The sequence below is a fragment of the Pelodiscus sinensis genome, chromosome 6, assembly GCF_052426305.1.
Source record: "Pelodiscus sinensis isolate ZL-2025 chromosome 6, ASM5242630v1, whole genome shotgun sequence".
NCBI classification, from domain to species: domain Eukaryota; kingdom Metazoa; phylum Chordata; order Testudines; family Trionychidae; genus Pelodiscus; species Pelodiscus sinensis.
This window is the reverse complement of record NC_143057.1, coordinates 11580244-11592352: the sequence shown is the minus strand read 5'-3', so window position 1 is coordinate 11592352 and position 12109 is coordinate 11580244. Positions and strand designations below refer to the sequence as shown.

General features: G+C 44.6%; 1 protein-coding gene across 4 annotated transcripts in view; it reads right to left on the bottom strand.

Moving 5' to 3' along the window:
- The window catches only part of MUSK (muscle associated receptor tyrosine kinase), an 84942-nt gene that overhangs the window by 12951 nt on the left and 59882 nt on the right, over positions 1-12109 (bottom strand). For 2 of the 4 annotated variants that reach the window (XM_006117991.5, XM_075931441.2), the window contains 5 exons: positions 7982-8157; positions 7295-7318; positions 1867-1955; positions 1262-1421; positions 221-407 (listed from right to left, as the gene is read on the bottom strand). In XM_006117991.5, the coding sequence (XP_006118053.3) occupies positions 221-407; positions 1262-1421; positions 1867-1955; positions 7295-7318; positions 7982-8157 (636 nt within the window). The remainder of the gene's footprint in view (positions 1-220; positions 408-1261; positions 1422-1866; positions 1956-7294; positions 7319-7981; positions 8158-12109) is intronic. The other 2 variants (XM_075931442.2, XM_075931440.2) reach the window with 2 other exon arrangements.

The window sequence follows — 12109 nt, the reverse complement described above, 5'->3', positions numbered from 1 at the left end:
AGATAATGAACAGACACAAGCTGTCAGTCAAGAAGAAATTTCTGACTTCAATCTTTTCTGCCCATATAATTAAGAACCTGACCTCTGCGAAGTCATCTAAAGTTCCCCCATTGAATCTGAATGTAGTGAGTACTGGAATTACCATGCTAAGCCCCTCGTCAAAGCTCTCTTTGCTGGAACAAATCCTACCTGGCTTTATCTATAGATCTCAAGGTCTTACCTCTTTTTGTTTTTCCATTGTTTTCGCCTCCGGCAGCACACAAGAGCAATGATCATGAAGATCACTATCAGTGCAAAGCTGGAGATGATGGAAATGATGACAGTCATGGAGTATGTAGGGGAGAAAGAAGACGAAGGAAGACTGGGAGTCTCTGCACTTGGTTTTTTGGTGCCTGGTGCTAGGGATACTGTAATGAAAACAAAACCAGTGATTCCATCCCTCTTAAATTCTCCAGAACTTTTTGTTGGGGGTCGTTTCTAACATTACCCACTGTCATGGAAATTATTGTGATGTCACAAATTCAGCCATATGACTTCAGAACAGGATCATACAGGAGGGGGTGACTGAGAAGGAAGAAACCCCTGTTTCATGCCAGTAACTTTAAGCATCAAAGGAATACACATCTGATAGATTCAAATGTATTTAAACTTTTAGTTTAATTATATTTTTCAAAAAATTACCCTGAATCTACATATAAGTATTGGTTTCGCTTTTTCAGAGCCATGCTAACATGATGGTTGGTACACATGATGGCCAAACCTATAAAAGGGAAGCTAAGTCAGATCACAGCTTTGGATCACTAGAGTCTTTCAATGCTTCTGGTCTATGCTAAGAGGAAGTGGTGAAAAGAGCCTTTGCTGAGCATATTTGGACGCTGTTTGAATTGTATTTCTGAGATGGTCATTTAAAATCTTGATATCTATGAAGAAGACAAATGCATGCCTGGCACCAAGCTTAGAGGCAGGAACCCCTAAATTCTGATCGTGCCTCTGACCTGGATTTCCCAGGGCCATAGAGAAGAAGTCACTTGGCTTCTTCTCTATCTTCACTTCTCTCCTCTGCCAATCAGGACGTGTTAGTTTAGAAACATTAAGGGCCCAAATCCTGTTCCCACTGAAGTCCAAAGAAAATGGCACACTTGTCAGAGCAATCATGGTGACTACTGGGATATGATGATCCTGAATAGTTTTGTGGTTCAGTGTTTAATGATGTTCTAAAACTAGCTACTTCCGTGAGAAGTGGTTAGCTGCTGTCCCTTACCGTCTCCACAGAGAGGCACATTGCAGTATTCCCAGCTTATAGAATGATCCTTTGTGTAACACCAGGGACGCTCATTTTCCCCTCCTGGATTACGACATGCGTTCTCTGCATTTGATAGCTCTGGGAAAACCTGAGGGGTCCTTCTGTGCAAATGAGGTACCTGGGGTTAATGAATAAATTGCATTTAGTGTTCCTAGAGTGCACTAGCTCCTTATGGTTTTAGAAACAGCAGCTCCTATGCCACCACCACCCCTTTCTTGTTGTTGATAGAGGGACAGAGGAAGGGGACTTTTTATGCTCCGCTGATCTGCAGCTGCCATAGTTCCCATTTGGGGTTATTGGGCATGTGGCTTATTTAAGCTAGTTTTCAGGTTGCTCTGATGCGAGGGCAGATGCCTAGCACACTTCTGGCCCCTCCAATGTCACCTTTGCCTCCTTTGCCCCGTGGATTCGTATACCCAAGATCACATACTTGGGCTGGGATTTTCAGAGGTGTCTAGAGCAGGGGCCCAACTTCCACTGAGTTTCTGTAACACTCTTTGGCTATCCCAGCATTAGACTGTAGATCCAACCCGGACTGTAGATCTGAATAAACTGATGCCCACCTGCTCACTCCACTTCTGGCAAGGAATTCCTGAGGTTGTGATGTTGATAGAGCCCTGGTAGAACCTGCCATTGCCTTTATAGCACGTTGCTGTGGGGGAAAAGCCATTTCAACAAGTGAAGTAAGACAACGGGCTGAAGTATAGTGAATAAAAATGTAAAAACTATTTCATAAACTAGGAGTAAATGACCTCAATTGTTGATTTAGACGGGGGAAAAAACTTCTTGGAAACTAAGGTGGCTAGACAGCTAGTTGACTATATTTGCACCTTGGAATAGATTTTTGAGCTCAGTTGAGTTAGTCCATGTTTACACCACTGTGATGTGGGTTCAGATTCCAGTGTAGCAATTCCATCCATCCAATTCACTCCTCCTCCACAGTGCAGCAAATGCAGCACACAACAGCCTGGGAGTACCTTTCTAGTTGTTTCATGGGCATATATAATAACTAAAGCTGCACAGAATATAAAATTAATTATTCCTTGTTTCCTGTAAAATTTGGTATTAAAAGGGCAGCTCTTAGAACTGTACAATTAAATACCATCCTGCACATCAAAAGGTTTGCTGACCTGATTGGAAGGAGGGTTTTCGAAGAAACAAAAAGAAGATTTTTCCGAAACACATAAGAGAGCAAACCCCCTAAGAGTGACTGGGACTATTGTGAATTCCAGAGCCAGGTCCTACCTATCAGTGGCCCTGACATGGCACTCCTATGAATCAGCCTCCTACCCACTTAGACTGGCATCTCCACAGGCAGTCTTCTCTCCTCAGGACTAGCAACTGAAGTCCCTATAAGCCCCTGGTGTGGAAGGGTGACATACTATCCTCTGCCTTCAGAGGGGTGAATCAGGCTCTGAAACCATGTCCCTCTTCTCCCACCTACATGTGGTGCTTGTGTGATGGAAGTGTAAGCTCCTCGGGGCAGAGTGTATGTATGCAGTGCTTAAACATGAGGTGGTATCTGCACACAGTGATACAGAGAATAATAAAGAATGGATACCGTTCAGGTAGGTCATCAAATCTTATTCACACTGGAGAAAAAGTGAGCAGGAAATCTTGTGAGAATAGGCTGAAGTGCAAGGTTTTTTAAACTAGCTGCTTCTGGGAGGGTTGGAAGTGCCATAAGGCACTTCTCTTGCACTATTTAAGTACCATGTAAACCATCCCTGATAGATGTCTATCTAACCTGCTCTTAAGTATCTCCAGAGATGGAGATTCCACAACCTCCCTAGGCAACTTATTCCAGTGTTTAACCACCCGGACAGGCAGGAAGCTTTTCCTAATGTCCAACCTAAACCTCCCTTGCTGCAATTTAAGCCCATTGCTTTTTGTCCTGTCCTCAGAGACCAAGGAGAACAATTTTTTCCCCTCCTCCTTCTGACACCCTTTTAGATACCAGAAAACAGCTATCATGTCCCTTCTCAGACTTCTCCTTTCTAAACTAAACAAGCCCAATTCTTTCAGTCTTCCCTCGTAACTCATGTTCTCTAGACTTTTAATCATTCTTTTTTGCTCTTCTTTAGACCCTCTCCAATTTCTCATCTTTTTTTTGACATGTGGTGCCCAGAACTGGACACAATACTCCAACTGAGGCCTAATTAGCACAGAGTAGAGCAGAAGAATGACTTCTCGTGAGGGTAGGGGAATCTTCAATGATCTCTTGAGGTCCTTCCATTTCTAATATTCTTTTATTCTACTTCAGCACCCTTTCTTCCATCCCTAGTCAGACACCAGGGCTACGTCTACACTGGCCCCTCTTCCGTAAGGGGCATGTAAATTTCAGCAGTCGTCGTAGGGAAATCCGCGGGGGATTTAAATATCCTCCGCGGCATTTAAATAAACATGGCCGCCGCTTTTTTCCGGCTTTTAAAAAAGCCGGAAAAGAGCGTCTAGACTGGCCCCGATCCTCCGGAAAAAGCGCCCTTTTCCGGAGGGTCTTATTCTTACTTTTTATTTAAATCCCCCGCGGATTTCCCTACGACGACTGCTGAAATTTACATGCCCCTTACGGAAGAGGGGCCAGTGTAGACGTAGCCCAGAAGTGGAGAGAAGGGACATTTGGGAATAGCGTGAAAAGTGACACTAACATGTTGAATTTCAGGGAAGATTTGTTTGACATTCAGTCTGTGTTTGGAGTGAAAGATTTGGCCTCCTATTTTATCTAAGCAGGTTTTACCCATTCTTCATCTGTAGGATACATGCAGAATATGGTTTCAGGTATAAATATTTAAACTGGACATTTATAATACAAGTTCAAAAGAACCCAGTAAATCAAATGCATCATCAATGATCATGTATTCCTTAATCTCTTGCATTTCAAGCCCCAATTACAGGCAGTCCCCGACTTACGCGGATCCGACTTACGTCGGATCCGCACTTACGAACGGAGCTTTCTCGCCCCGGAAGTCGGGGCGAGAAAGCCCCGTTCGTAAGCTGCTCCGGTGCCCCTGGTCTGCTGGAGACCGTCTCCAGCAGACCAGGGGCACCGGGTGGGTTCCCGCGCTTCTGAGCTTTGCCAGAGCAAAGCCTCAGAAGGGCGGGAACCGCCGCTGCTGCCGCTCCAGTCTGGGTGCCTGTGGTCTGCTGGGGATGGTCCCCAGCAGACCACAGGCACCCTGACTGAAGCCGCAGCCGCGGGGGTTCAGTCAAAGCGGCAGCAGCGGCGGTTCCCCGCGCCTCTGAGGCTTTGCTCTGGCAAAGCCTCAGAGGCGCGGGACCCCCCCACGGCTGCGGCTTCAGTCCGGGGGCCTGTGGTCTGCTGGGGACCGTCCCCAGCAGACCACAGGCACCCAGACTGGAGCGGCAGCAGCGGCAGTTCCCCGCGCAAAGCCTCAGAGGCGCGGGACCCCCCGCGGCTGCAGCTTCAGTCAGGGTGCCTGTGGTCTGCTGGGGACCGTCCCCAGCAGACCACAGGCACCCAGACTGAAGCCGCAGCCGTGGCGGGGTCCCTCGCCTCTGAGGCTTTGCCAGAGCAAAGCCTCAGAGGCGCGGCACCCCGCTGCCGCTGCGGCTCTGCTCCCCGTGTCCCTGGTCTGCTGGGGGGGGGGGGGGCGCAGCTAGTGTGCCCCCCCCCCCCCAGCAGACCAGGCTTTTGTTTTGGACTCTGGGGCAGAGCAGCTGGGGTGCTGCCGATTGGTCCTGCAGCGCCCGTGGGCACTACTGGACCAACCCGGCAGCACCCCAGCTGCTCTGCCCCAGGTCCTGATTCAGCCGCTGCTGGTCAGTTTCAGCAGCGGCTGAATCAGGACGTCTGGGGCAGAGCAGATGGGGTGCTGCTGGGTTGGTCCAGTAGCACCCCAGCTGCTCTGCCCCAGGCGTCCCCAAGTCAGCTTCTGCTGAAACTGACCAGCGCTGACTACAGGAAGCCCGAGGCAGAGTTGCTCTGCCCCGGGCTTCCTGGAATCAGCTGCTGATCAGTTTCAGCAGCAGCTGACTTGGGGACGCCTGGGGTTCTTAAGTTGATTCTGTATGTAAGTCAGAACTGGCGGTCAGTTTCAGCAGTGTCTTTAATCTGGACGCCAGTTCCGACTTACATACAGATTCAACTTAAGAACAAACCTACAGTCCCTATCTTGTACGTAACCCGGGGACTGCCTGTATTGCAATAGTTTTATTTTCTGTAGTCTCAGTACAGCTCTTGCAGGGCTCTCTACATTACACACTGGGCAGAGAAAAGAAACCACTTGTCACACCCTACAATGACAATATCCTAGCAGCACAGAATAAATATTTTAGGAGTTTTCTTTTCAAGGGCACAGTGAATAATATCTGAAACTTATTTAACTATTGATCTGGTACCCAGATGCTGCAAAAGCATTAGCCTGTTTCTTGACAAAAGTAAGTGACCCAGGCCCTCCCATTTGGGACTCTCACCACATCTGAAATAAATATCCATGTAATGTTTGTGAGACACTTTCTAGTGACCTTTTGGAGTTGGAACCAATTACTAAAAAAAAGTAGCCCCTGCTTTCTCTTTAAGAGTGATGAGAAACTAGGAAACAAGGATGCCTCTTACACAGCTAACAGCCCATAGGAAAAAGCAAGGAGAAACAGAGATTTTGTATTTGGAATTTAGTTAATAGTAACTCCACTGATGATGTATGCATTGGAATACAATCCAGCTCATTCTCCCATAGTTGTATGGATTGGCAATGATACTATAAAAAAAGGCACCTAAATCCTACTTTTGTCCTAAAAGCCAGCAGATGTGACTGAAATGTACAAGGAAAGAAGGGGAAATCAGCTGAATAAGATGATGTCCTTTGTGAAATGCCAGCAACACTACACAGAAAAGTAGCACATTTTCACAGTCTCTCTTCTGACCTACCACAGCATTTAAAACCCTGACCCAAAAGTAACGAGGGAAAGTTAATTGCTCTCTCTCATATATACACACACATGCCTCTCTCTCTCTCTCCCTCACACACACACACACACACACCTTCCTCTCTGAGCAGGGGAAAGACTACAGCTGTATGCCTTATGCAAAGATTTGTATCAAAACAGCAGGATTTAGAGCAGCTGTAATGAATCAAGCTATTGTTCACAGCACATTATAATAGGGAAGTGCTTGAGGGATTTGTATGGCTGATTCTGGAACCCAAACCGTAGCTGTAGGGAGAGAGAGAGTATTATGCGGAAAAACCTATGTTTGCCTCCCAGTTTTTCCTCTGTTTGCATTGGGTGCCTCTCAATTTGAGCACTCCCAAGGGTGGAAACAAAAGTACAGGAGATTAGGCTTCTGGGGGTTCATTTCTTTTCTCTGCACACTTCTACCACTTCTCCCTTCCTTTCCTTTGCCCTTCCACATTCTTTCTTCCTTTTTGTTCTGTTTAGTTTATCTGTGGGCAAGCTACACATTCAAGACACTGAGTTTAACTCAGTTTTTATGAAGAGCTTTTGGCATCACACCAAGGAGTTGCATACACACATTTCAACCCATACAAAGGCTAAATCGTCACAGTTTATCAAATCGAAAGCTCCACAGGAGGTATGAACAGCCAAAGAGTCCTCATGTTGCAAAAATCTTGACACATCATGATGAAAAAGTATATTGCAAATATTCAAAACATGCAACATCTTTGAATTTATCACTCCCCGCGTGTTCAAAATCCATGAGTCAAGGCCCTCCAAAATAATAAGATTGGCTTTAAAAAAAAATCACAAGATTTAAAAATGAATCAACTATTGGCTCTTGTTATTTGCCTCCTGGTGTTGGTAAGTTTGGGGATCACATTTTTTCCCTAAGTTTGAAAGCTACTTGTTTTAAATGAAAGCTGGGATTTGTAGGTAATAACTTAATTCCAATAGGTATTTGGGGCTGAAGAAATCTTCCCCACCACAGATGATATGAGAGTAGGCAGCATAGGTTTTTAAACAACTAGACCAGTTCAAGGACTCCAGTTCTAAACCTGAAGGGAATCTACTTACTGGTTGTATTTTCTGTGTTAAAATCTGAAAAATAAAAAAACACAAAACAACAAGAAGTAAGCAACAGATATTCTAACTGAAATCGTGGTTCAATGGCACAGCTACTATCAGTTCTCTCGCGTGTTGCGGGAAAACATTCTTTCCCAGAAGCGCGCTAAAGACTAGTTTCTCAGTACATATGCCAGTTCTTCAAAGTGGCAACACTATCATTAACAAAATTGGTTTGAGCAACAAGTTTGTTTTTTGGGACCAGTGTTCTAAAATAGGGCTGCTGGGTTTTGGGTGGGTTGGACATTGGAATCAGACCAAATAAACAAACAACGGTTGTGGCATTCGTTCTGTACTGCACAGAATATGACATTTCACACACAGGCTACAGGAGAATGAAAGATGATGCACGGCTACAATTTGTGGCCAAAGCCCCTTCCAGCTATATAGACTGATACCTGACCCCCAAAACTCTGATGAATCCACCACAGATAAGAGTCCAAGGACAGGGAGCAGTATTGGTATGGTGCTGGCTCATAATCCCTCTTTGGGGAGGAGGAGTCACCACATTCTTAGGGCGTAATCTGGATCACACTTTAGTCCTGATTCCCTCACTGGCTCCAGGCCTTCCCCTCCTCCCCAGTCATGACTCCATTTAGGACACGGTCTATGCAAATGGACAGTAGCAGTTGCAGTTACCAAAATACGGAGTCCTGGTGCAGGCCTTGGGATCCTGGTGCAGGCTGGGAAGTCTATTGCATTCAGGCAGAGTGAGCAGCATTAGTCCTGGTTTGTAAATTCCTTTCTGGGCATTTTCCTCCATTGAGAGCCATTCCTTAAAGCAGTAGAGATCCTTTACCGCAAGACAATGCTCTCTACATTATTTTACAAAGAACAGTGAAATAGACGGTCAATAGCTTGCTGACAAACACTGCATTCACAATGGTGCACACACAGAAGTTATGCAAACAGATCCTTAGCTGGGGAAAATCAGCAAGGCTCCATTGATTTCCCTGGGGCCATGCTGATTTACACAAGCTATGAATCTGCCCCATAAATTGTAATGGAGACATTGCATAAAACATGTGCTCTAGGGAAATCCTTGAAGCTACATTTTTGTGAAGCTGCCCTCGGTTCCAAGTACCACTCGTAGCATGGGTTCACACCAGCTTTCCCCCAGACGTTTATTGCAACCATCAAATGACAATGCGTTGTGTCTGTGGGTCTCTTTCACCTCTTGTCCTGCCTCAAAAGTCACCTTTCTGCTGTTATGCATGCAGAAAACTGCAATCTGATAACAGGTGGTCAGCTGCCATTACTGCACCCAATTGTCTGAGAATTGTGCACATCCTATTTTTTATCTCATCTCCCTGCTCTGGTCTCTTCAATTGTCTCCTCCACCTGCTATGTCTTGTCTTTTTCATTGTAATCTCTTTAGGACAGAGACCTATACAGAGCACCTGTATAGACCTATACAGAGCACCTGTAGTACAATGCAACTCCCACATGGATGAGATCGCTAGTACGAAGTCAATAGAAGTGTTAATAATAATATTATGAATAATAAGTAATAATAGATAAAAAGCAGACTCTCCGATGCTTGGCATCCTAGGTTATTCTTTGAAAGTGATAGGTAAATGAATTATTGAATTTTAAAAAATGCTTAATATTTTTCAGTTGTTTCAGGAATAGAGGCTCATGGCTTTAGCCTGTAAAGTTGCAGGTTCGGTCCCACCTGCTGACAACCTGGGTTTGTTGGCTTTACACACAGAAGCATGAAAACTGCCAATATTCATGACAAAGACGATGACCAGAATAGAAAGGGTGAGATTTTCCAATAAGTCTAAATGAGTCAGGCACCCCCATCTCATTGAAAGAGAATGGTGGTTGGGCTTTGAGAATCTCAGGTGAAGATTTCAATTCTGTCCTCATTTACCTGGGTGTGATTCTTACTGAAGTTAACAGGAGTTGCACACTTATCACTGGGGGGTTTGGTCTCATTGATTTTCTCTGTTACGCCTCCTACTTGCCTGCTAATGCCCAGCTACGAAGCATATAATTATTGGGAATTTTTCAGAGAAAACTTAGTTGAAAGATAGAAAACAGGTACCTACAACACTCAAATGCCCTATTCAGTGATTGGCAGAATTGCATTCCCATTCTTTAGTGGCTATGTATCACCAACTGTTCTTGCAAAGGTATAAGCAGTTTTGGATAGGTCCTGAAACTACATCGTAATCTAACTGAAGTGGAACAGAACACACATTTCCTTCTGTTTCACCCTGATTTATGCTACATATTTATTATTTCCATAAATGTGCAGTGCTTCTGATATATTCAGAATGTAAGCAAGCCTGCTAATGCCCACCTATGAAGCATACAATTATTGGCTGATTTATTTCTGATGTCACAATTTCTTATTTAAAAATGGAATTTGACAAGATTTGAAAAGTGGTGAGGTCTGGCCAGTGGTATGGCTGTTGATAAAGAGCAGACAGCATAATTGGACAAATTAATATATACAACTCAAGAGGACTGCATAAAATGCAGCCAAGGGCTCAGAACCATTGACAATTACATTTCAGAAATCAAAGATCACACAAGATGTACCAGTATTGCAGTTCTGGAGAAGACTATTGTGGTGCGGCTTTTTGATACCTTAAAACAGGAAGAGGGCGTAGTTGCATGACATCTCTGACCTCAATCCATATTAAAATAATGGAACAAGTATATATAAATATTTAATTCTCTGTGCATCTGCAGAGTGGTAATGAAACCATTGGCAAAGAACAGCTGGGATTTTGACATGGATCATTCCAGACTAATCTATTAATTGTGAATTCTCTTGCAAACCCTTAGGCCCACCAAGACAGAGCCTCAGCTGGTGCAGGATCGAGATTCTTGTACAGTAGCTTAGTCTTTGGTCCATAATTTTTCATGTGCTGTAGGCACAGAACTTCCCTTGAGGCTTTAGAGCTCAGTCCATAGAGGGCCACTTGTAGATGAGGGGAATGGAATGTAGTAGGTGTAATATTTAATACAGCAACTCAGAAAACCGTATCTGGCAAATTCACTGAGACTGATTTAAATATAAATATTGTTGCATAGACTGACAATAGGCTGAGGGGTATTGCATTCTCAGGACTGGGCTGCTACATGGTTAGTGTGTATCATAAAAACATGAGATATTTAAGAACAGGTTAGATAGACATCTGTCAGGGATGGTGTAGACGGAGCTTGGCCTTGAGGGCGGGGGGCTGGACTCGATGACCTCTCGAGGTCCCTTCCATCCTATTATTCTATGATTCTATGATTCTATGAGAACAGCCATACCAGGTCAGACCAAAAGTCCACCTAGCCTAGTATTCTGTCTTCCAACAGTGGCCAATACCAGATACCCCAGAAGGAGTGAATAGAATGGGCAATCATCAAGTGATCCCTCTCCTGTCATCCATTTCCAGCCCCTGATAAATGGAGGGTAAGGACACCACTCCTACCCATTCTGGCTAATAAGTATTGATGGACCTAACCTCCATGAATGTATCTAGTTCTTTTTTGAACCCTGCTAAAGTCCTGGTCTTCACAACATCCTCTGGCAAGGAGTTCCATGGGTTGACTGTATGCTGCGTGAAGAAAAACTTCCCTTTGTTTGGTTTAAACTTGAAACCTACTTATCACTATAAGTATGTACTTTCTTGTTACATCAATTGCTGTGTGGATTAGCGAATCCTATAATATATTCACCAATTATAATGCACACTTCATTATCATATTTCATACAGGGATTTCCCTAAATGACTTGGTTCTAGAGATGCTGAGGGAGTTGCACTGAAAGAGGTGAATATTTTGGGTAGATGTATCATTGACAGGGATAGCTGCTCCCTATGTAACAATAGAGGTAACGGTAATTAGAGATCATTTGACTGTTTGGCTTAAGTGGCTTAAGCCACTATTTACCATTCCTGCCAGAGAGAGATTTGGCTGAACAAAGATTTCAGGAGTGTGACTGCTGATCTGATAAATGTTAATTTGACATTTTTCCTGAACATAGTTTGACAGACCCAGACAAGCTGGCTGTCGCCGTTTGATGGAATGTAAGTATACGGGGTGCTGGATAAATAGTTCTCTATTCCCTGAATAAGCTCCCAGAGACTGCTGCCCTGTAATTAAGGCAGGTAGACACCTGAGGCTAATTAGCCTGCTCCTTTAGGCCAGCTGTTAATCAAGCACCTGCAGCCAATTAAAGCCTGGTGTGCTCCTTTGAAAGGTTCCCCCCAGGTAAGGAAGGGGGAAGGAGAAGAGGGATGGACCAAGAGGAAGAAGTGTGTTTGCAGAGAAGGGAAAGATTCAGTCAGGTACCAGAGAAAAGACAATAGAGGGAGCGTTTGGGGAAGTAGCCAACTGAAAAAGGCTGCTGTCTTGGGACTATAGGAAAAACCTGAACAGTTGCCACTGCCTAGGGTTGCTGGGCCAAATCCCAGAGTAGTGGGCGAACCCACATTCCTCCCAACTTCCCTGCACCACAGAAAGACCTGATTCTGAGAGAAGGTGGTCCAGGAATTATGGAGGGATCTCCCTCTCCCCATTCATTGACTTTGCCAGTGATGAAAATGACTCAGTAAGCTGTAACCCAGACCTCTAGAAAGACACAAGAGGCAGCGACTAGGGTCACAGCGAGCCTCTGAGGCCTAGAATAACCACCTAAGGAGTGCAGAACCCCTAGAGCACAGCCAGAACTTTGCTACAATAGTTAAAATCATTAAATATTATGTGTGTTTTACTGGGATAGCCAAATCTTGCAGCCCATGCTCTGACCTTACTTTGAAT